Source organism: Leuresthes tenuis, unplaced genomic scaffold (assembly GCF_036924035.1).
Source record: "Leuresthes tenuis unplaced genomic scaffold, fLeuTen1.0.hap1 SCAF_22, whole genome shotgun sequence".
Classification (NCBI taxonomy): domain Eukaryota; kingdom Metazoa; phylum Chordata; class Actinopteri; order Atheriniformes; family Atherinopsidae; genus Leuresthes; species Leuresthes tenuis.
Window position 1 is genome coordinate 26,142,839 of NW_027325376.1, and position 26,215 is coordinate 26,169,053.

The window sequence follows — 26,215 nt, forward strand, 5'->3', positions numbered from 1 at the left end:
CTTTGTTAAAAGGCTATGTTTGTTTTTTTTATTAAAAGTCAACTTGTTCTCTGCACACCTCCTGACCAGCGTGATGCTTTTGTGCCCCTGCATCTCTCACTTTACAACAAATGTCTACATTTATCTGCGGCTATGAGTCAGTCTATGTGGTGGTGCTCCTTAATATGTTCCCAGGAGAGGCAGATCGGCTCAGTTCACTCTTCTGGCCAAAGTGATGGGATCAACAGGAAGGTACATCAGAGATAACTGAGCCAACCGCAAAGCACCAAACTCCCGTCTTCATGTCACATGTTCTAACAATTGTCTTTCTCCTCCGACACAGACTCACAATCAGTGAGAACAGTTTATGTTTATGGAGCTAAAGGGCTATTAGGGACTATTTTAAGGACCTTCTTCTGCAAAGTATTAAGAAAATATTCCAAAATTAGTTGGTCATTGTAGCAGAATTGTAGAGCACTGCTAAAGACTACACTTAAAATTTTTGTTTATATAAGACTCTACCAAAAATAAATCAAACAACTAAAGTAGGAATTAATGAAAAAAAACTTCCAAAAATAATTTTTAATCCTTTATTAGTAAACTCAGACTTAATGCTTTTTGATTAAAACAAACACAGAAGAATGAACACAAATATGCAGCCTTGTCAGTCTTTATCATCAAAACAATCACCAATTTAGGCCAAAATCTTATTATTAAGTTATTAAGGTGGTCACAGAAGAGCAGGTCAACAGTGCGCTGTGGCTATCAGCAGATCAATTCACCAACGCTGCAGTGTAAGAGAACCATTACTGGAATGCTCATCACAGTATTATACAGCAACTCAGCCTTTGGGAGTCCATCACCTACACATCCCTGAACAAAATCACCTCACACATGGTCCATTAAGAGGCTTTTCTGGAACCGTCTACAGTTTGGTCCTAACTTCTTATCGAAGTCAAGAATTGACTTTTAAACCTTAATGTACCCCTTGTTTATGCAGAATCCCTGACTTATCGCAGCTTGTGTCGTGTCTTTCCACCTGTTGCTGTCTCATGTTCTCTTGGGGACTGGGACAGTTCTACCCTCACCGGTTCAGTGCTTTATCTTTATTCCTCACTGTGTAAAACACTAAAAATAAAACTGACTTAAAAGAGATGATTCACCAAAATATACAGCATGCATCCTAGAGTTGGATTTCTTTCTTCATAACACATTTACAAACTAAACTGAGGTTTGAAACCAGCACTGTTCACTTTGTTTAACGGCATCTTCTTCTTCTCTGCCTTTGTTGGCACATTACTGCCACCTTTGGGTCAGAGGAAGAGTGAGAAATCACTGGCTGGAATGTGTGACGTCAGATGTGCTCCTGATCACAACACATGATAAGACCCAGGCAAAAATAAACCAGTGCTGGTTCAGCTGAATGTCTCTGACCACTCAGTGATAAAGGTATAATTACAGAGGACACCAGGTTGAGGTAAATCAAAAATCTCTTATATTCAACCACAATACAGCGCAGACAGAACTTGAAGCGGTCTTCTCAACAAGCGATTGTTTTGTGATACAGTCAGTTCTCTGCAAATGGTTCTGTGTGCCAAATGTGGGAAATGATTAGATTATTCTTGGACGGCGTTCTCCTCTCACTCACTACCTGAATTAAAAGTTATGTCACCATAGCTCAGAATAAAAAAAGATTAAGCATGTATTAATTTTCCGACATCTTGCGGATCATGTAGTTGAGGATTCCTCCATGGTGGAAATAAGTCAGCTCCACATCTGTGTCGAATCTCATGCACACTTGGAATGTTTTCCCCGAGTCCAGCTGTGAGGGCAGGAAGAGCACGTCAGGTGTGACCTTCAGAATCACGTCAACACGGTGTGTTCTTCGCTTACCTTCACGTTGACGATCGCCCTCGGTGTGAGCTGCTCGGGGATGATGATGGTGTAGCGCTCCTGGCCCGTCAGCCCCAGACTCTCAGCAGTGTCTCCTGGTAGATACTCCAGAGGAATCACTCCCATCCCGACCAGGTTGCTGCGGTGGATTCTCTCATAGCTCTCTGCTAGAACTGCCTTAATACCCTACAAAAACAAAACGTTTTGAAAAACCCTCCAAAAGAAATCCAGCTCAGTCAAGATAAAAATAAAACTACACACAACAGCATCTCACAGTCTTCCTCAGCAAATGGACTTGGACTCATCACATGAGTGGAGTTCCACAATGAGCTGACACTGTAACAACTAAGCAACTCTATTTGATGACAAGGACCATGAGATAAGGTCAAAGTCCTGTTAAAAGCCAGTCAAGTGGAGTATGAATTGTAAAAAAAGGACTGACGACGTGAAGCTCACCAGTAGAAAGGGGCCCTTTGCTGCCCAGTCTCTGGAGCTGCCCGATCCGTACTCCTTCCCCGCTAGAACCAGCAGCGGGACACCAGACAGCCGGTACCTCTCTGCAGCATCAAACACGTCCAGCTGAGCAAAAGGAAACGCGTGAAAGGGTCAGTTCAACCTCAGGAAAAAAACACTGACAGTACTGAGAGGATTAGCTCAACTGTTCATTTGTTCAGTGAAATTCCATCAACTGCATCAACAATCAAAGATTCCAGATTTCTAAAATAAAAATCTGGGACTGCGAGCTGGACACATTGCAACATTTAAGAATATCAACTCAAATATGAAATATGAAAATAAGTCAAGAAAACAATCAGATGATTTTGTTCACATTTGATTAATTTCTGAAACAAACAACTTTTTGACTGGCAAAATTTGACCAAAAGTCACAGCAAAAATTGAATTCAATCAACTCTTAATCATTCTCTACATGTTTCCATAGAAATGAGACAAAGACAGATAACAGAGAAGCATTTCAGTCAGAGCAACATCTTATATGAGCAGTCTGACCGTCTCCCCAGATGGCAGGTGAATGGTTTGTGGCGCCTGCTTGTTGAGGAACTTGTTAAAGAGGCGGATGTTGGCAAACGTCCCTCTGGCCATGACAGCGTCATTACCCCGACGAGAGCCGTAAGAGTTGTAGTCTCTTGGGGTCAAACTGCCAAAAGAAAAACAAAGTGGAGCAGGAACTTTTAAAGGTCAGGGGCCTCACATATAGAAGACTGCACATTCTCATACTGAGGGGAAGAATCTGAAAGGTACAGATGGCAAGAAATATCCACGTGTACAAAGCCTTTCCTTTAGGACTCTCAGACCGTAAGACTGAACGCATGGGACTGCGCAAAGTACAATAACACGACACCCCTGCCACCTACTGTCCAAGCAACAGCAACAGCAAGAAGAGGTGTGAGGTCGAAGTGCTAATCACAGAGGCAAAAACCAGCAAAAATGTATGATTCTGTGAAAAAAGCACAGACACATGGAGGTGAAATGCAGGGTGTAGTTGACAGGTGGAGGTGCAGGAGAGCTGGAGCTGACGACACAAAGACTCAAGTAAAAAAAACTAATTCATGCGCAGTAATACAAAGTAATGATAATCACTGCCAAAGACTGAGGCAGAAACTGACGAGCGGTGCCAGAGACACCACCTCAAGTTCATCTGAGTCCAGCAAACTCAGAGGAAGCAGGAGACATCCCGAGCTCCCAGGGAGGCAGAGCAGGGTTTCATTCTGTGCTGGATTCACAGAATAAAAGTACCAATACGATGGCAGATATCTGCGTTTGGTTCAGGAGGATGAATATTCATTCACAGAAAAGTTTAAGCTTGTCTCAAGTATTACATTAAGGTGGAAAAGATGTCTTTGTGATCTTAAACTAACTGCAAGTTTGACTGTTCAAAGCCGCAGAACAGAACAGAAAAGCAAACTTTGACGACCTCTGTGATAAGACGGTGCTTTGTAATTTGGTGTTTTACAGTCCCCTGCACATCCTCATGCCACGATCATTTTTACACGTGCTCAATTGCGCCTTGAAACTAGTGTGGGTAATCGGATCATACGTGCACTAGGTTTATACACGATGCCCCAGTTGTATTAAAACAGGGATGTCGACATTCAGTCCTCGAGGGCCTGCAAGGTTTTAGAAGGTTCCCTGCTCCAGCACACCTGATTCAGATCAATGCATCATTAGCTGGTTTGTGCAGAACTAAACAATCTTTTGAAGAAATCCATTTAATCTGAATCAGGTGTGTTGAAGCAGGGAAGCATCTAAAACCTGCAGGACAGCGGCCCTCCCTGTATTAAAATAAACTTAATTTTTCCTCCAGTTGCTCACATGTCAAGCAGGAGATAAGTGAATACGTCAAAGTAATGGATATTTCCTTAGCTCAGAAATAAAAGAATTAATGCCTACAGAAGTCAGAGATGTAAGTGACTGTGTGTCACTGCAGAGGTGATGTGATTACACCTGCGTTTTGTGAATGACGGACTCTTTGTTGAGCTATAGTTTGACTCATAAAGAGGCCACAGTAAGACAAAGATCACTCACCCTCTGTCGGTGAGGTAGCGTGCTGCCGAGCTGTTCCTGGCGATGTTGCCCGCAGGGGAGATGTGGTCTGTGGTGACAGAGTCCCCCAGGTTCAGCAGCACCTGGGCCTCCATTATGGAATGAGGTGGCTCCAGCTCCATGGTCTGGATGAAGTCAAGGTGACAAAACATAAACAGGAGAACACAAAATCACTACACATAGTCTAATTCTGAATGAAAGTGTTTGATATAAATGATGAAAAATCCAAAAAACACTGAAACCTCTGCACGCCCGTTTTTTTATGCAGCGTGTAAATTCCCGCAGACCAGCTCTGAAGATCCAGTTATTATTTATAACAGGAGGTTGACTGTTGGCCGATTGTCGAACCTCAGATTGAGGAGAGGCGGTCGTGGAACAGTGGACCAGATCTTTACCCTTGCAGAGTTACTGAGGGATCATGGGAGTTTGACCATCCAGTCTTTCTGTGTTTTGTGGACTTGGACGAGGCTTATGACTGTGTTCCCCTGAGGGATTCTGTGGGGGGTGTATGGGGTGCTGGAATTGCTTTTGCGAGCTATCCTGTCTCTGTACAACTAAAGCAAGAGCTGTGTCCACATTCTTGGATTTAAGTTGAGTTTGTTTTCGGTGCGTGCTGGACTACAGGAGCTGGAGAGTGTTAAGTGATAAAAACGACAGCTGCTGTTATTAATAATAATCATTTTTAATTATAAAGCACTTTCCTTCAAAGTACTGTACGAGCAAAAGAAAAAATAAATACTAAACATTTTTATTTTCAGTAAAGACTATCAGTAAAAAAGCAAAAACAGTTCAGTAAAATGATCTTTGATCTCGCTGAGATGTGTCTAAGATGTGGTTAGAAAAGCTCTTTGATACCCGTGTCTTTGCCTTGTGTTGGTGTTGCTTGTTCCAGCTGTATTAGCATCCAGGGATTCACCAGATGACCTGTTGTGCTCATGCCAACTTCTATCTGTTGTATGTTGCTTCCTTCACATAAAATCTAATAACAATAACTCACTTTTACTGCTAGTTTTGAGCAGGGCAGCAGGGGCTGATACACTGTTCTAGCGTGCAGACTGCTCAGCTAATCCCTGTCATGCGCTGAACAAGTAATGGTACAGACACACGGACATTTTTCCCCGATGCTGACATGAAAGTCATGCTTCATCTCTGTACAATCCGCAGCAAAACCTCAGTTAACTGCATTTTGAATACACATTTATGGCTTTCATTGTCCTGCCTACTGACACAACTACATCTTTCATTTTTAATCCTGATGAATTTAGCATTGTTGAATCCTGGGCTTAACCTTACCCAAGATGATTGTGATTGGTTTAAGGTTATACACAGGTGAGACAGAATAGTAATGGGTGCAGCCACACCATTCTTCAATGACAGAGGCGTCAAGACCGATCAGCCCATCTGAGTCTAGTTTCATGAACTTTACAGCGAGTTCAGACGACCCAGGTGGTCTCCTCGGTTACCGTTCTTAGCAAACAATGGAAAGATGACAAATTTCTCCTCTACAGCCATGAGTGTTATTGTAGCTGTAGAAGTAACTGTGATAGATAGTGATGGAAGGTGTAATACTGACCAAACCATCAAAGAATGGCGGGGACTTGATATAAGTTGATTTGGGATCCCAAGTGTACAGATTGTCAGAGGGAGCAACCAGAGAGTTCCAGCGTTCATTCACTTTCTGTAACAATGAAGCATATCAAAACCCAAAGAAATAATTTCCAATCAAACTACATCATTACATTTAAAGATGCACACAACTAAAGTTTACCTCGATCTTCTCATAGACTTCTTTAAACATCGATGGAATGACAAAAGTTCTCTCCACAGCCTGGATCTCCTCTCGTGTGGGCCAGATGTCCCTCAGGAAGATCTCTTTACCTTCTGAGTTAATGGCTGCAGTGAAGGTGGAGAAAAGACAATATTCAAATAGTTCAAAAACAGCCTTTGTTGTGTTTTCTATGTAATTCAAATTTAACAGATGTGATGATGTCACATGTGCAAAAAATATTAATAAATCAGTTAGACAGCATGTTGGGCTCTGCATCAACTTTCTGATGCAGTGAGACAAACTCCACCGAACCACATCTTAACACAAACACTGTCGTTTGTGTGTCTCAAACCCAAACATGGTCGAATGAAGGAGTATTCAGAGTGCAAATGAAAGCAGCCTTTAGAATTCACCTCATCTTCTACCTATTTGATAAGAAAGTTAAACTAGAACACATTCAAATCTGTAACCAAATGGCAAAAAATGTTCCACATTGTTTCTTTAACAAGTCATCAAGGAAAAACATACTCAGGAGCTCCCTGGACAGCGCAGGTTGATAGACTCGAAGGTTTCCCTTTAACCAACACACATGTACGCCAGCAGTGCCGTTTAGCTGAGCTAACCAGCCATAAACAATGCCCTGCTGTTTGTAACGCTTACTAACTTGTGCCTGACGTGGCTGTAGTTGCTGCACTTTACCAGAATTACCAGCAGGGTTCACAGGCAACTTGCCTCAATACTGCAATTTTAGTTTAGATTTGTGTCATTTCTTTTTGTCCGCACTGCCGTCACTGCATTGTAAAATGCTTTAAATCAATTAAATGACTAAATTTCAGTGGACAACGAACTTGTGTAGAAAACAGCTAATGGTGAGCTGACGAACGATAAGGGGATCGTGACTCTTCCCATCCCCAACTATAAAAACACAGCAACACAACTGAATGTAGTTCAACCCAAGAGGGAAAACTGATGGCGCTCATGGATTTAATTGATCCCAATAAATAAGAACGTATTTTTAACTGAGCCAAAGAGCACAACTAACGTATTTTACCAGAACAGGGTAAAGTTTGTATAATCTGTTTCCACAAAAACAAGCTGCATCTGATTAGTTTGTGAACTAGTGTTTGGTGTCTATACCGGTACCAACATGTATTTCGATACTTTTCCAAATAAAGAGAGAACATATAAAATGACATTTTTTACTTCATTTTAAAAGAAAATCTTAGGCTCGAACTATGTAAATAAAATAAAATAGTTTCTAATGCAGAGACAACACAATTTTAAAAATAAATAAAATAATATAAATAGGCTATTTAAACCAGAGATAGTGGTAGCTAATTGAAATGCAGCTTTAACGTTTGAAGCGGGCTGGCGTTGCTTGTTTTTAGCACTGAAAGTTATTACCTGTTGCTCTCTGAACTCCTTATGTAGGTCTGGGGGCTTGTCCTTCAAGTGTTTTGCCAAGTTGGAAGTGTTTCCACCCTTGCCAGACATGTTTTGTAACACCGTTTGCACAGTGGTGCTTCGTGTTAATGGCTTCACCGTGCTCGTTTGTTTTAAAGCCGAAGTAACTGCATGTAGCACTTCGCACACCTGGTTTATCTACGAGTTGTGGTGTGGTGGAGGTTGTAGCAGCTGCCATCCTCTCCCTGCTCCTGTCTCCATCTCTCTTTCATCTCTCTCCGTCGCGCCATGCTGCTCGCTCACCGGCTTGCTCCGGCTTGCTCGGCTCAAAATACAATGCGGCGACGTAAAAAAAAGTACCGGCCTCGTCCAAGCGCAGTATAATACCGTTTTAAGTGCCTCAGTTCCCCGGTATACCGAACAAGCCTATTGTGAACTACAGGATCCTGATAAACAGCGGGTCTGTTTGTGACTCTGTGCTAATTTGTGCAGCTCCTGACTGCTTTGGCCATCACTGAAATGTGCAGGTTGCATCTGCATTGGCAGACCAGTGCACTTTGAGAAAGTCTCTAACAAAACCGGACTCTCAAATCAGTGTCAGGCAGATTTGCTCCCACACCCCAAATAGCATATACATTTACATATACACTGCTTACATAATAACTATTATTTTGTTGAAAAACGTGTAGTTTGATGTAATAACTTTGATACACTAATACTCACCAATGGGCTCTTTCTCAAAATTTATCCTCACAGTGCCAGCTAAGGCGTATGCAATGACGAGCGGCGGTGAAGCCAGATAGTTGGCTCTGGTGTTGGGGTGAACTCTGCCCTCAAAGTTTCTGTTGCCCGACAGGACACCTGCAGCAACCAGATCCCCCTGAGGCACAAATCAGTGATACCTTTAACAATGCCAGTGCAACAGTAAAAAGACAAAAGGCTGCTTCAGGTGAACAAAACATAAATAAAAGCTAAATAAATAAGGAAAAGATAACCAACGGCGTTGAACATTTCTCATTGGTGACAGATGGAAACTTCAACATAATATATGTGGAAACAGCCTTTTACAAATAGTACTGTGGAAAAACTCTTCAGCCACCCCCCATTTCTTAATATACTGTCAGGAAAACAGTAAATAGTTGCAGAATATTATTGAAACATGATCAACCATAAATAAGACAAAAACAGAGTTTTTATCAGTTCTCAGCAGCTTTAAAGGAAATATCTGGTCTGAGCTCCTTTATTCTCCAACACAGCCTGAACCCTCTGAGACAAGCTTTCTGTCATTTCTTTAAGGAGTCTTCAGGAATAGTTCTCCAGGCTTCTTGAAGGACATCCCAAAGCTCTTCTTTGGATGTGGGCTGCCTTTTGTTCCGTTCTCTGTCAGATGATCCCACACTGCTTCAATAATGTTGAGGTCCGGGCTCTGGGGAGGATTCATCCCTCCATAAGACCTGTTGCCACTGATTTTCAGTCCACTTCTTGTGTCATTTGGCACAGCTCAGCCTTTTCTCCCCGTTTCCCTTCCTTAAGAACGGCTTCTTGACAGCCAGCCTTCCATGGAGACCATTTCTGATGAGGCTTGGGCCAACAGTAGATGGATCAGCTGAAGGTCCAGATGCATCTCTCAGGTCCTGTCAGGTCACAGCTGGATTTTTTCCTCTTTCTTAAGGACATCACTTTCAGATCCTGTTCATCTGCTGTAGCTAGTTTTTTAGGCCTGACACTTCTTCTTTTGTCCTCCACTTGTCCAGTTTCCTCGAATGTTTTAAGGACATACTGCAGTGGGCACTCTGAACTTTTCAGCTAATAGCTCTTTGGGAATCATTGAAAAATACAATTTTATGTCTGTCACACTCTTGTGATCTTGGGTGTTTTCATGGTTGCATCTAAAGACACGGGGAAGTGTCTAAAGATATAAAATTAAGGTTAAATTAAGTTATTAGACAAGTTATGTCTTAAGTTAACAACACTGCTTCATCCCTTGAGTCAAGTGCTTTTTATGCTTGTATGATTCATAAGCCAGTGTTACGCTCGAGACTTAATAAAAAATACATTCATATAAAAATGCTTGGCCACTTTCAGAGGAAAGCGTTCTACCTAAGAGCTTGAAAATGGGCAATTGGAATTCTTCTTGGATCTTGAAGACATTTCAGCTCTCATCCTTTTTTTTTTCCCCTTGTCCTGTTCAGCATTATGGCAGCATAATTGTAGTCTGAATACCTTTGATGCCAAACAGATTTGCTTTGCCAAGGGAAGTTTTATAAATGTAAAGCTCCCCTTGATGCCCATTTATTTATTTCTGTTTACAATATATGACATGTAATAGAACTGAACCGCACCGGGGGACAAGGAAAGAAGAAGAGGAAAGAAGAGGAAACAGAACAAAAACAGAAACAAAAACCAGACAACCAGCTGCTACACCTGTAAAAAACAAAACAGACAACAATCCATGGCCTCTGAGGGGAATCCAGCCTTAGAGCCACCAGGAGCACCTGAAAGCAGACAAGCAGAGAAAAAACAAACACACAAACAAACAAAAACAAGCACAAGAAGCAGCAATCGCATACAACACAGCTGTTGTAAATGACCTGAGACGACATGATAATACATCAACTGCTTAGCGACCATGCTACTGGACTAATAAATGTGTGTGTGTGTGTGAGAGAACATGCAACGCCCCTGGCACAGGACCTACATGGTAACCGTGCTTAGTTATGAGTGTATAAGTGTACAGAGCCACAATCCACAGCCCCCCCCCCCAGCAATCAGAAGCAGGCAGAGAGGGCCACAAGACCCAGGCCACCAGCAGCCCCCACAGAGCACAGAACCCAGGAAGCCCACCGCAGGGACAACCAGGCATCCACCCAGAAGACTGCAGAGGAAGCCCCCGGACAGAGCCCCCATAAGCATAGGGCAGAGGTCCCCCGGGAGCCAGGGGCAACAGCCCACCGACCCCGCCAGGCCCCAGCCACCCAGACATGGGCCGTGCACTGGACCCGGGCGCCCCCAAACCCCCCGGCAGAGGCCCCACCCAATACCCAGGAGGGCCAAGCGCCCCAGACAGCCACACAGTGGGTCAGCGCCTGCCCCAGCGCCCCTGGCCAAGTGCCCTGGGAGTCAAGACGTGCCCACAGGTGGGTGAAGTCGCGAGCAGCGGGGAGAGGCAACGCCGCCCCCCCCATCGGGAGAAGCACAAGCAGGCCAGGCGACAGCAAGTCCCAGATCCAGGCCCAATCATTACCACACACACTTTCACGTCCCATACATCCACACGTCCTCCCTCCCTCGACTCCGCTGGGGTGTAGTGCAGCGGGCACACCAGGGGGCCAGCAGCCCCCCAGCCACCACAGACCCCGAACCAGCAGAACAATTAATTAATCCTCTTGGTCCCTCCCGCCCCGAGCAGCAACCAGGAAGCAGGGGTGTGGGAAGAAGACCCCTCCCCTCTCCCTTCTGGTTCTTCAATATTTACTAATAGTGAGCGATTTAAAATTGAGGGGCAGCCAAACTTGTAGAACTGAGAGCGCAGCCCCCTGGGCAGCCTACATACCGAAAGAGCCCCGCCCACCAGATGCCACTCAGTGTAACCACCCCCCAAGACCTAATGTGTGTGTGTGAGTGTGTTTGATAGGTAGTGATGTCTAAGGTGTAATTAAAACAGGGGCGGGGAACTGCAGAGTGCAACCAAAGGGGACCACCTACGTGGCCCCATCCACTACACCCCACCGAACACACACGCCCCCAAAACCCTTCATGTGTGAGTGTGTGCTGTGTACAGGAGCCAGAAGGGAGAGGGGTATGGGGATATACACCGGGGGAGCTACTCTCCCCCGGAGAGGGCAGCCAGGGACTGGCTGCAATAGGCACCCCCGCTACCTGGGAGCCAACCCAGGGCAGGAGGGGCTGATGTCCACCAGGCTCGGGGCCTGCAGCGACCATATTCCGGGAGCTACTGTACCCCCAGAAGGTACCCATCCCGCCATCTGCGGACACCGTGGAGGTCCCAGAGCAACAAGCCCGGCACCAGGACCTGCACCAACCCACCCATACTGTGGCGCGTCCAGGGCAACCCAGCCCCCCCAGGCACAGGCAGGGCCCCCCCCCCCCGGGCGCAAGGCAGCGCCCAACCACCAGGGCCCAGGCCCAGCACCACCACCCACGCCAGAGCGGCCCGGCCACCCGGCATAGAGCCAGCAGCCACCACCCCAAGGCCCCTAGGGGACCCCGCCCCACACTGCAAGACAGTCACACCCGCAAGCCCCCAAAACTGCCCTCCAAGCCCGACACACAGTCCCCCCCAGCAATGACCAACCCGGTCCCCACGACCCGAGAGACCACCAGACGCCCGAAGCCACACAGCCCCCCCCAGCACACACCCAACCGCCCAGAGCGACGGGACAGCAACCCACCACCACCACTATGTGATAAAGCTAATCAGAGGGGACCAGAGAGAATTAAATTCAGCCAATTGATGTTTTGAGGAGGCAGACATTGTTTCCATGCTAATATAATCTAAAAGAAAATTTCTAAACTGGTTAATACCCAGATTGTTCTTCGCTTTCCAGTTCATGAGAATAGTTTTCTTTGCGATACATAACACTGTGAGAACCATGTGTGCTGAGTTAATTTCCATGTTGATGTTGTCTAAGTCACCCAGTATGCACAGTGTGGGGCATGCAGGGATGCTACACTTTAGCCATGTTGATAGGTCCGCACAGACTTCTGGACAGGCGCACAGAACCACAAAGCGTGTGCATAATCATCAGGTGTGTTATCTGTGCAATGTGAGCAGATGTTTGAGTGTGTTAGACCCATCCTGAACATCCTTTGTCCTGTATAGTGTGTTCTATGAAGAATTTTGTATTGTATGAGCTGTAAACTAGAATTCTGAGTCATTCTGAAGGTGTTCAAACATATTTGTGGCCAGAAGCTATGACTAGAACTGATGGATAAATCTGCCTCCCATTTTGAGGATGGAAGAGACATTGTGTCATCTATCTTAGACAATAATTTATATATTTTTGATAGTAGTTTTGGGGTGCAGATGCTTAGAAATTCTGCTACCCTAGTCGGGAGTCTGGTTGGTGGAGGATATATTTCTTTGTTATTATAGACTTAAGTTGTTGATATTCTAGGAATTTATTGCTGCCTATCTCGTGTTGTGATATGAGCTCATCAAACGAAATAAAATGTCCATTTTGGATTATATGTTCCAGATGTTTGATTCCTTTGATCCAGCTCTCATCCTAAAGGCTTCTTCAGTTCTAAACTAGGTGGTTGGGACTATCAGATGATAAGCAGAGGGGGGCCTTTCACACTTGGCAGGTCATTACAGTCATATGACCACCGTGTGCTACAACATGTGACCAAAGTCATTCTCACCTAGAAATTGTCTACTTGTCTGAAAGAGCAAGCTTTGTTCACAGCATCCAAGGTGTGAATGTGCTGTGAAGCTGCCGGGGGAGGAGAGCCAATACTGCACTGTCGGTGCTGGGAGGTGATACCTGAGACCACCTCCTCTGTTTGAAGATGACTGAAGTGGGTTGTTTGTTGGGGGGGGGTTCAGCCACAAAAACAAAAAATAACTTTTCCACAGTACTCGAGATCATTGATACCTGGGTTATGGCATCCACAACTGGTTCTGGGAGCGGTCCACTGTTGCCTATACATGTCATGCAACCGTAGCCAACAACCTCAAAACTAAAAGAAACAGAAGAAAAAGAAAGAGGAATCATACTGTGTGACACATTTAAAATCTAATATAATATACACAACCATTAGAGCTTTGTGTTTTTAGGATCTATCTGTTTCATTTCTGCAAATGGTGATTTTAGATAAAAGTGTCAACTAAATGAAAACAACCATTTGAGCAGCTTACCCCAGCTGAGAGAGGTAGTCCATAACACCGCTCTCTTTCAGGTAGTAGGTGACCACTCCACTGCCGGGCGACAGGCTGGTCTTTATGTACGGCTTCACACTCAAACCACATTCTATCGCTTTCTTTGCGAGGAGTCCTGGCATAAGAAGGTTCATCATTTATTGATTTAAAGTGTCAAATAACTGCAAACAGTAAAAGTTGCTCTGAATCCCGTCATATGATATTCAAACAAAGTAAGTACACCTGCTCCAAGCATGACGGATGGGTTGCTGGTGTTGGTGCAGCTGGTGATGGCAGCGATGACCACCGAGCCATGGCTCAACGTAAACTCTTTGCCACTGAAGTGGAAGGGGACCACAGTGCTGTGGCGTTCAGGGGCCACCTGGAAACCCTTGAACCCTTGCTGAGAACATTGCAACACAAAATAATATTATTATTATAGCACAATAAAAAGATCAACGATGGACTTAAACTCATAATCAAGTTAAAATTTGGATTCTTATTGAACTTAACTCAACAGTTGAGTCTTTGAACTATAACAGAACACTAACTTTGTGTTACTTTTATGCAGTAATGTACACTACACTAACTGTTTAGGCATAGTGAGTTGATCAGAATCTAATAAAGATCAGTAATCGGACTGAAAAACATTTCAGTAAGAATTGAAAAGTTCTAGCAGGAAACAAAGTCAGATGTGGCAGCAGAGAGTCAGCTGTATATGAAAGTAGGAAGGGCAGATTAATTTGATTAATTTGACAGATAGAATTTGATAGGGGCCTTTAGAGAGCATAAATAACATTTCCTTCATTAATTCATCTGATGCTTCAAGATGTGAAGAAAACTTAATCACATGGGATTTCCATCACATAAGAACACAGTTTCTTTTTATCTGACAGTGTTCAACCACAGAGCAAAATTAATTGATGCACAAGATTTTCAGATTAATGTCTATCAATAAATTTACTGGCATTCTTGATGTGCCAATCAATACTAAATCAAAGCAAAACATAAGGACAAGACATGTAAATATGTGAAAAATTTCAGCAGTTAGAAAACATCACATTTTTAGCATTAAATTATTATCATTAGCTGTGTAATTTTCATTTTTACACGAGGACAAAAACGGTGCAGTACCACTGATCGAAGTATACGTTTCTATCTTTAGAAAACTTATTTGTCAGACACATTCACAGCTTCCTGTTGTTTTTTCTTAACGTGCTTAGCTCAGATCTGCATGACTGTGCGGCCAACAACAGATCACACTTTGTCTGTTCTCATATGAACTCGTACCATTATTTGTACTATTTCAAAACCTCACAACGTTGAGCTTGTCATGTCACACTGAAGCTAATGTTGTGATAAGAAAGCAGATGTACAAGGCATGGTTGTACCACGGAGGCAAACTTAAATGTAAAAACACGTTATAAAAATGAGCACAACTCTTTGGGTTATTGAGTGTTCTGAGTAGGGATGGACCGATCCGCTTTTTTCTCCTCCGATACAATACAGATACAGAAAAACAGTGTGGAATTATGGTAATAAACGATAATTCTTGTCAGATCATTCTTTTGAGCAAGGCAACATCAGACTTGACTAAAACATTTCTTTCCTATTTTTTTTTAAAAACAAATAAACAGATATAAATGTATTGAATTACTTATTTATTTATTAATTGTGCACCAGTAAAACAATCTCAACCATAAAAATATAACAAGTGTAACTGGTTCAGTCAGTGCAATTAGGAATTCAAAATTACATAATTACATAATAAAGGAGCTGAAATTGAGAAAATTGGTAGACTTTCAAAATAAATAGCAATCAGCTCTTTATATAGTTTAGTGCAAATGGGAATTAAACATCCATTACAAAAGCATCTGAACAAAACAATAGCTTCTCTAGTTTGGTAAAAACAATAAAAAAAAATGTAAAATTTAAAAAAAAAAAAAAAAAAAAAAATCAGAGGTATTCCCAAATTAACATTTTTTTCACCACTAGAGAGGTCAGAAGGCCCTTGGATGAATGCCAATGCTGGACAGGACAATGGGAAAATAACTTAAAAAAATAAATAAATATATGGATCAGCCCATTGTGACCAATACCCGATCTCGATTTTTCTTCAATGTCGGTACCAATATCCGATCCAAATAACGTATCGGTGCATCCCTAGTTCTGAGGATTTTATGTTTACAGAAGAAAAGCTAAGCACTAGAGCAGTGGTTCTCAATTCCGGTCCTCATGACCCACTGCCCTGCATGTTTTTGATGTTTCCCTCCTCCACCACAACTGATTCAAATGAATGGTTCCTTATCAGGCCACTGCAGAGCACGATGACGAGCTGATCATTTGACTCAGGTTAGCATGCATGTATTAGCCACACTGTGATACCGAAACAGCTCTGGTCTTTAAAATTTTGAACGACATCTGACTTGTTCCAATAGATGACATATTACCCTGTCTGCTCGGGCACAATAGTCAATTACTCACTGATAGGTCAAAAGCATCTGCACCTATTCTTATGTGAGAGGCTCAAACCAGCTGCAGTGGATTTTACTTTGGAGTGACGTATTGAATAGCTAATGAAATTCTGAAAACAATGGTATGCAGGTTGAGGGGTTTTCTCTTCTTCCATATATGGCAAATGTTCAAAACATTCAAACAAGCTTTCATGGTGTTTCTTTACATTCAATTGAAATAGCCCTCTTAAGTGACCATGCTCTGATCAATTTTGATCCGGCAGTGTATACTGATCTTACATATACTGATGATACAGTGCATGCTTTCATGCCATAAGATACAGTAATGCAGTCTTATCTGGACCAAATGGCATGTGTCTAATGATAGAACGTTCATTTCAGTCATTTGAGACTTGAGACTTGACTTGTTATTGGTCCTCAAAGACTTGAGACTTGACTTGGACTCGAACACAAAGACTTGAGACTTGACTTGGACTCGAACACAAAGACTTGAGACTTGACGTGGACTTGGAAAAAATTACTTGTGAACATGTCTGGTGTTTTGTCAGGTCAGTATGATATGCAACTTGCATGGAATTCACAGCATTTAGAATACATTTGATGTATCAAGAGTTTAGCTTAAACTGGTAACACAATCGTAAGTAATCGGCTGACACTAAAAGTTGGCACATAAGTTTTAACAAGAGCTTATCAGTACCTCAGTACCGAACTAGTACCAGGTTAGTGTTGCTCCTCAATACCCATCCTAAACTCTGTGTGTTTAAAGCTTTTGAAAGGCTTTTTTGTGAATAAAAGCTTTTAAATTTAGTTTCTTGCGGATGTCCAGTAAAAATGTAGCAGTACTGGGGCCTACCTTTGCACCCAGACATGATTCAAAGTCTTTTTTCATGTCAGAAACAGGAATTCTGTCCTGCGGTCTTTTGGGACCGCTGCAGCATGGAACAACTGTGGTGAGGTCCAACTCAACAACCTGAGAGAGGGCAGACCAGAGAGGTTCATTTCACCTATCACATTTATCTTACTATTCTGTCCACTGGTGCACTCTTATCACAAGTACAAAATTTACATTCAGAATTTATTATTTCTAATGTACATATGATCATTAAGGGCAAAACTCCCAACATTTCAAATTTGAAAGGTCAATAATAATTAGCATTCATGAACTCTAAATAAATTTATGTGAAGAATAAAATGGACAAAACCTCAAAATGAGGTTGACCTACCCGAGTGAAATCTGGATCCTGAGCAACATCATCATAGTCTCTGAACATGCCCACTCTCTTCAGGTACTTTGTAATGTAGGCCAGCTTTTCTGGTTCTCGCCCTGGATCCAGACAGAGAAGAAATTAATTAAGACATTATTCACTCCTGATTAATCAGAAAGAGGTCTTATTAGCTTGAAAAGGGTATCGGAATGGAATGGAATGGAATTATTTTCATTTCCAGAGAATTTTGAACAAAACTCTCACAAAGAAACTGTTAGAACCTTATGATGTAATTCTACTAACTAACATTAGCAAAACATCAGAAGTACTCTGAATTGATAATGCAGAGGTGAAAAATGATATTTTCATAATGAATCAAGGAAAGCCGCCTGAGTCACTCTGCAGCAGTAAGGCCTCACTGCTGGACACTCACCCGTCTGCTCCAGGTATTGAATGCTGACGTCGTCCACAGGGAAGAAAGCTGCCGTTGCTCCGTATTCCGGACACATGTTGGCGATAGTGGCTCTGTCCGCAATGGACAGCTGGGCCACACCCGGGCCGAAAAACTCCACAAATTTCCCCACAACACCCACCTGACGGAGGTGCTGAAGTGCAAAGGGCAAGGAAAGATAACATGTCAGGGATGCTGGGTAAGAAAAGACATTTTGTTGTAAAAGTTAAATGAAACTATCGCAACTACCTTTGTAACAGTGAGGACGATATCAGTGGAGGTGATGAACTTGTCTGGGGTCCCGTGCAGCTTGTATCCCAACACTTCAGGCAGCACCATGCTTATTGGCTGACCCAACATAACAGCCTCCGCTTCAATCCCACCAACACCTGAAGGTTTGAGGAAGCTGTTAATTTAGGACTTTATGATCGTTTCACTTCATTGTCGGATCATTACACAGAACTTTATATATTTGGGGAAATTATAACTAAGAGCAGGGAATGCAGCACACAGCAAGCGTTGGATAAGATTTACACACCAAAAATTACACTCGTCATCATGTGAAGCTGGTTAAACGTATATTTTACTTCACACTCAACTGGGACAGGGCAATAAATGCTCAAACTAATAAATGCTTCCAATCCAAAGTTAATACAAAAGATTTACAATATCAATATGACAAGATGCATTTTCTAGAAACAGGATAAACACACAGCAGCAGAAATGATCAGCGTCTACGATCACACTGCTAAACTCCGGGACATTTTTTTATTTTTTTTTTTAAACAGAAAATAGCCACGTTGCTGTTCAAAATGAGAATGTTGATGACATATTTGGTGCAGAATATCAAAACAAGCTAAAAGAGACAAAAATAACACAACCTGTATATTAAAACTAGATAATAATGAAGTTTGTTAGAAATAAGCCCCGTTAAGTATTAATTGCATACATTATTGTCTTACCCCAGCCCAGAACCCCCAGACCATCGATCATAGTGGTGTGGGAGTCAGTGCCCACCAGACTGTCGGGGTAGAAGAACCCATCGAAGTTAAACACCACCCTGGCCAAATACTCCAGGTTGACCTGGTGAACGATTCCTGAACCAGGAGGAATGATCCGCATGTTCCTGAAGGCTTTAGACCCCCACTGAGAGAACAAACATCACATGAATGAACAGAAAGACCAAATAAAAACAGTCAGACATAAAAAGCAGTAAAGTTAGATACCTTTAAAAACTGGAATCTTTCTTTGTTGCGGTCAAACTCCAAGTCCTGGTTCTTTTGAAGACTGTCAGACCTACAGGAATAAAGCAGGCGCAAGCAAGAGATTAGATAATGCTTCAAATCTCAGCAAAGAGTGAGCAGAACAATACATCATCTGTGAACTGATGGTGCTATTCTGGTCTGATGGTGGGAAGACTCCAATGAGCCCGTTCTTACTTCCTGTTAAAATCCACTTGGATGGAATGATCGATGACGAGGTCAGCAGGACAAACTGGATTAATCTTTTCTGGGTCACCTCCTAGTTTCATCACTGCATCACGCATGGCAGCAAAGTCCACCACAGCAGGAACACCGCTGCAGAGAGCGTTCAGATCACAGCACAGGTCAGAGTGAAAAGGCTAAACAAGTCATGTTCAGAGTCCCAAGCTTCAATATGTTGCTTCAATATTCTTAAAAAAAAAAAAAAAGACTTCCCTTCCCCAGCTGGTCAATGTACATCTCTAATGTTGGAGGAATTTGTGGGTTTGCCGGGGTGCACATGGCAGTGGATAAAAATAAATGACAGCGTGTTTGTGTATGGTAACAAGACAAAATGCCATCAAGAGCAACAATGTGGCTCACTACAGCAATTGTTGACAACTTTTTGCTACAGAAGACTAAGATGAAGTACATCAAGCTTTATAATACACACAATACTTGTTCGAAGGATCCATGTACTGTTGATTTGGATCGACATAAAAGATGTGCTGCCAGTTACACATATAGAGAATAATGCTACTAATACTTAGTTATTCTTTTAACTTGTGTTTATACATATGTATTGGAAGAGAACTGCATTTAAGTAAGTGGGACAATAACTATAAATCCCTAAGAGGGGCGTCACAATAAAAAGGTTTTGGCCATAAAGGTGACTTATAATACACTGTAAGTAATACACTAATGTTTTACATGATATTGTCGACAATTCAACATAATATATACATACACCGTCATAATGGTTGTGATCAATTTTTTTTTTTAAGTGGACAAAGAATGAGAACTATGCTGTGTTCCATTTACCTCAGAAGTTTGCACTTCGTCTCATCCAAGCTGACCGTGTTTTAGTTGGAAGTCCAACTAAAAGGACTAGCAGGACTTTATTTATATAGTTACACATGGTCATTGATAGAGGTTGAACAGTGCTATGTGTGCAACTGAGTTATTTACTGCAGCCATGGAGGATTTTAAGGTTGGATGTTGTGTCTTATTTAAAAAAAAAATGTTTACTTACATTTTTATTTACTGAACAATTAACAGACTCCTGCTGCATTCTGGACATTCTGCGACAGGAGGAGATAAGGTGGCTATTGGGGATGTAAGCCAAAGCTCGGATAAGCAGGAGAAAAAGAATGGATGTCTTTTATGATACTCATTTAATAACTATCCTGTCTAGGTTTGTAAGCTTGTCTTTAACTTTCAATCTTTCTTTGAATTTATTTTAATTGTCACCTTTACCGTTTTCTCTCCTCTGTATCTTACTGTTGTGTAAAGCACTTTGGTCAATTCTGATCGTTTTGAACACTCATTCTAATAAAGCCGACTTGTGAGCCAAGCCACTTACTTCTCTCTGTCCCTCTTCTCTTCATATCCTGTAGATTTGATGGTTTAGAACAAGACTGCAGAGGGGCTGTGTCTTAATTTAGGGTTCCTTGAGGAACAGTTCTGAAAAGAATTGTGTTATACTGCATGTTGATGTTGACAGACTGTAGGGTAAGAGAAAAAGTGCAGGTTGACAACATCCTGGGAGGGCAGGAGCCTATCCCAGCTGTCATCAGGCTAGAGGCAGGTTACACTCTGGACAGGTCGCCAGGGCCACACAGAGACAAACGACACACACAACCATCTACGCTCACACTCACTACTGTGTGTTACTGGGAATTTAGTTTGGTTTAGAGCTATCGTGTTTCGTCTTACATCTCTTTCTGGTTTAATTGCCTTCTTGTACTGATATCAGTATATTTTCGGTAATCATGGGCTATTATATTGCGCAGATGCACATGATGCAAAACGCTGATTACGTTGATTACAGCTCTAATGTAGAATTAGGTGGGTAGAAGTGTAGTATGGACATACGTGAAGTCCTGGAGGATGACACGGGCTGGCCTGAATGGTACTTCTACAGTTTGAGACTGAGTCTGCTTCCAGTTGAGGATGCTTTCAACATCTGAGCGCTTGATGAGAAACTCATCACAGTTCCTGACAGCAGACTCCAACAGGACCCGGATGGAGAATGGCAGACGGCCTGAGAAGCAGATTGTTAATCAAACTTTTGATTATATGCAACTACGACTAAGCAGTTAGACAAGAGGTTTCACTTCAACATGCAGTTACATTGTACTGTTACCATATCTTGGATCTCCAAGCTTGGACAGATTGAACAACCGCTGCGTCGGGTCCTTGGGGTCGAGGGGCTCCACTATATGTTGAAAAGGATTTTTCATAGCTGCAGACATCCTCCTTTATGTGTCCGTAGCAACCTGGAAAAATACTTTATACTTTATACTAGACTTTTATAAGCTTGGTGTAAACACTGGAAGGTACACAGCACAAGCAGAGATGGCTTAAGTTCACATGCTAAGGAAATTAAAACAAAGCAACAGTGTCACTACAGAGGCTAGAGGGTTAATAATGAGGCCTACTCTATAATCTTTCTATGGTGTGCAAATGGATTAGCTTTGATTGCAGTGCATGCATAAAGGTGAAGCAGATGGTCATTGAACTCTAGTCCACGTTTTACGAATCTTACATAACTCTCTTTAGAAATCAGGGAAGTGTGCAGCCAAATGTGTGAAAAGCTGCTGCTGGTTGCAAACCAACACCATTTAAAGTAAATGAAAAGCTGGTTTGGCCACATGCGATTTCCTTCAGAGGCGTATATCTGTGTCAAAGTTGAAATGATAAAAAGAGCATGTGCCTGTACATCCTGAAAGGCTGCATATTTGGATGTTCAGCTTAAACCCAAGCTACCAGGTTGAAAGTCACATCACGTATGTTACATCATGGTATACGCTAACCAACCCTAACCCTTACGTCAAACATATGGGCCGAGTGTCAAACTATGACCAAAAAACAATGCCAATCAACAATGATTAGCACATTGCTAAATGCACAGATGACTGGAGCTTGGGATCTTTGTCCTGAATGCATCCATACCAAAATCTGACACTATATGATCAGACTTCCTGCTTTAAATCAAGTCTTTTATTGGAGTTACAGTTCTATTTCAACAACAATTCAGTTTTCACTGATATTTTAGCAGGAAATCATGACTGCATTCCTAAAAAAAAAAAAAACATTTTTTTTCACATCAGTGAATAATACCAACATTACATAAAACAGAGCTGAAGCTGTCACTTTAAAGACTGCTTTAAGAAAAAAGAAAATCTGTGTATCCTTCAACTTTACCCAAAACAACAATTTCGCTACAACGGTACTTTAGCTTAGTTAATCCCCGACGTGTTTCATTCATATTTTCAACCATCCAACTTCACTTGGCCTCTTAGCATTAGCTCCTTTGTCAAACATTAACTAAGACAAGCACTGATTTATATGAGAACACAAAAGGAAAGCAATAACCCTAGAAAACTTGCTTGTTATTATTTCAATAACTCTATTGAGTCATGGCTTGTTTTGCAACCATGAAAGGTGGTTTAACAATGACAGGCAAAGTTAGCTAATGTAGCCCACGCTTCGCGCATAAGAACACAACGACAAGTAAAATATACTATTTTCGACAGACGACTGACAAACAGTTAACAAAACAGCAAATTAAAATGTGTCGGTTTTTAGCTACTTACTTTGTGGTGCAGCAGAGGAGACACCGCCGCTGTCAACCTATTAAAGAAAGAAAATAACACTCCTGTGTTCCGCAGCCAATGGCACTACTTCCGGTTAAGGTTTTATTCAGAATAAAAGCATAGGATACGGTCGAATAGTCAAAGGTGTCCAAATGTCTTTTTCTAAACTCTCTTCCTTAACCCCAATGAAAAACGTCATGAGGTTAAGGATAACTGGTAGGGAAAATTCTTAAGGACATATTATAAAGGACATCATGAACATTGGATTAGAGATGATATAGAATATTACTTTATTATCAATGTTTGTGACTAAAAAAAGGAGAGAAAAAAATTAAGTGACAAATATTGTTGTCACAAGCTACTCACTCTCATTCTCCTGCTCTTATATTCATCCACATGAAAAAAAGTTTGTACAACACGATGGAAATGATAAAGCGTTGCTATGAAAGTTGCAGCCACAAGGTATATTGAAACAGAATAATCTCCTTTCTTTCATAAAGGATGTTCCAGTGTGTCCTATGCTAAAAGGGATCTTAAATTTAAGCTCCTTTCCTTAGCATTTGGACAATTTCAAATGATCTTATCATGGCTGCTGCTGAGATACGTCCAGGTCATTTCATTCAGTTTGGAAGGTTCCTAAGACTATTGACGTGATTCATTTGCAGATTTTCATCTCTAACCTGAAATAATCTTAAGATTTTTGTGCTCAAGGCTTCTTGTGTATAGAAATTTGTAAAATGGATTCACATTTAAGGTATGAAATCTATGGATGAGGCACCATATCCCAGTGGGGGTTTATGACTTCATCTATCACAAATCTTCACAAATCTTCAAATACTTGCTGTGTCAAAGACCTGGTAGATAACTGGGTCACACGTGCTATCGTTTGATTCACAGTCGATTAGCATGACCCCAGTGTATTAGAACTCACATTTCCAAACATTTCAATTTGTAACCTATGAAAATGTATGTACAGTCTTAAACAATATAAAAGCAATTAAAGACATGGCAAATTAATTGTTTCCAGAAAGTAATGTTAATTGGTTGTCAATAAGGGTGGGCGATATGACGATATTAAATCGTGAACGATTGCAACGTGAAGACGATCCGTAACGATCTGTCAAACTGCAGAGATCGTGGGATCGAGGGCACATTCTATAAATTGTAGTTCTATGCTGATGCACCGACGCACCAGACGTATTACGTCATCAACCTAAACAACCAATCGCAGCGATTGTCTGTAATTGCAATTATTAATGTTGTATATGATGCCAGCATGAAAAAGAGGCATGGGCTCTGTGGAGAGCTCCGATCCATCTGGCTGCTGTGACAGGTCACTGTTTCTGTTTGATCTAACATGTTTCAGACTCGCCCGATTCACATTAATATCTGTATTTTGACATTTTTGAAATTTCAGGGGTTTTGATAATAATTTATTATAGTTGGTTAGCGAGTTTGTTCAGTTCCTCTAAAAAAAAAAAAAAGGCTTTAATATGCTATTAAAGGAATTGTTGGAATGGCGGAATGTTTATAAAAAAATAAAAGATACCGCCATTCTGACCATAGGAGGAAAAAAGTCTTGGAATAACGGGATGTTTGATAGAAAATTAAGTGTTGCCATACCGACAATTTGAGGCCCATGTCGGAATGGCGGGATATAGGAATGGCGGGATATCGGAATGGTGGCATGTAACCGTCTGGTCCGTGTCTTTTAAAACTGGAGGAGACTGTCCACACGAAATGCAAAACCGCAGTAACAGACTCAAATGGTTTCCACAAAATGGGTAAAACATCCGTACAGTGTAGAGCCCCTGTAGAGTACTGTAGAGTAGGTCCAACATGTACCAGGCAATGATTTCCCTGGGGAAACTCCAGCCTGAGAGGAGAAGAGCTATGTGGTTAGAGTAGAGCTGTATAATGGGCGAAGAAGTCCCCTACTGAGGGGAACCCAGCCTGAGCAGAGCACCAGTGCAGTGAACTCAAGTGTGGAATTTGATACAAACTTAAACCTTTGGAAGGCTCCAACAGTCCTGTGGAGGATGTTTCTATGTAGGGGCCAGATGGGGATTTCTACACCAAGAAAGAGACAGAGATTATCAAATTTACAACAACCTTTTCCCTATGAAGGTATTTGGGGGAGGTTCTCTTTCCACAGACCTGACCCATAAACTTATGGGAATGCATTACCAGACTTAGTGCTCACTAAGCTGAAAAAGCAAAGTACCCTCTTAGGAGAACATTGGAGAATAACCAGAATAAACCACTCCCTACCTTATCTGGACAAAGTAAACCAAAGGTGACATCTGCTCTGACCCAGCCAGACGTCTCATGGAACTCTAAAAATCACTTTACTCAGATTCACTTTCAGTCAAATCTTAAAACCGTATTAAATGTGCCTAATATCTTTGTACGGGTTCTTTCAGGTTCTCAGTGTAATCACGAGCTGCATTTTATAACTTTTTTCATGATCATACTTGGAAGAATAACGAAGAAATCATTATTTTTTGGAAAATGACTAACCTGCCTATGGAGCCACATTGCCCCCTAGTGGTCTCTAGTATAGAATAGTAAAATACAAATGAAGTCAGTAACAGGACATTTATATGAAGTAATGCAACTGTGAACCGATGTTTCCTGGTGTTTCTTTTTCTATTCAATGGTTAACACAGGAAAATAACATTGTTTGGTTCGTTATTCATGTCATAACTTTACAGATTCATAATCATTGTTAATGTTATGTTGTTATTTGACGTGTTTATATCATAAATCTATGTCATATCTTTAATCTTCATATCTTTAACATTCAATTAGCTGGAAATTGTTATGTTCGGGACTACTGTGTTATCTGAATTGGAAGCTCGGCTCTGCAGCTTTAAAAACCACCCGATTGCGAGCCAGGTCCCTTATGCCAGTGCGGAGCCACCTAGCGTAGCTAGCTCCATTAGTCACCCCTTAGCAGAACCCGAGCAGCTGGGTTGGCTGGGTAACTGTCAGGAAGAGGAGGCATAGCCCTAAAGTATATAGCCCGTGGTTCACCATCAACCTGTCCACGTTTCAAATAGATTTTCCCCACTCAGTGACACACCTGCCGATGCCAAATCCCTGGTAATTGGCAGCTCTATAGTCAGAAACGTGGCATTAGCGACACCAGCAACAATAGTAAAATGTATTCCAGGGGCCAAGGACAAGCAACGTAGAATCCTATTTAAAACTGCTGCCTAAGGATAAGCGTAAATATGGTAAAATAGTTATTCATGTTGGCGTTAATGACACTCGGTTACACCAATCGGAGGTCACTAAAATTAATGTTGCATCGCTGTGTAATTTTGCCAAAACAATGTCGGACTCCGTAGTTTTCTCTGGACCCCTGCTAAATCTGACCAGTGATGACATGTTTAGCCGCATGTCCTCATTCAATCGCTGGTTGTCCAGATGGTGTCCAGCAAACAACGTGGGCTACATAGATAACTGGCAATCTTTCTGGAGAAAACCTGGTCTGATGAGGAGAGACGGCATCCATCCCACTTTGGAAGGAGCTC

The 26,215-nt window shown here is 42.0% G+C and overlaps 1 protein-coding gene across 1 annotated transcript; it reads right to left on the reverse strand.

Moving 5' to 3' along the window:
- Positions 1-555: 555 nt before the first annotated feature.
- Positions 556-22,779, reverse strand: aco1 (aconitase 1, soluble). Its single transcript, XM_072376866.1, has 21 exons — positions 22,677-22,779; positions 21,224-21,356; positions 20,953-21,121; positions 19,057-19,194; positions 18,844-18,913; positions 18,580-18,763; positions 17,867-18,006; positions 17,600-17,771; positions 17,185-17,285; positions 16,815-16,931; positions 13,731-13,890; positions 13,488-13,623; positions 13,225-13,309; positions 8,330-8,486; positions 6,203-6,327; positions 6,008-6,112; positions 4,417-4,559; positions 2,881-3,028; positions 2,329-2,451; positions 1,873-2,058; positions 556-1,801 (listed from the first exon to the last, which is right to left on the reverse strand). The coding sequence occupies exons 2-21, from the start codon at positions 21,330-21,332 to the stop codon at positions 1,685-1,687; spliced, it is 2,685 nt and encodes an 894-aa protein (XP_072232967.1). The 5' UTR covers positions 21,333-21,356; positions 22,677-22,779; the 3' UTR covers positions 556-1,684.
- Between the last annotated feature and the right edge of the window lie 3,436 nt (positions 22,780-26,215).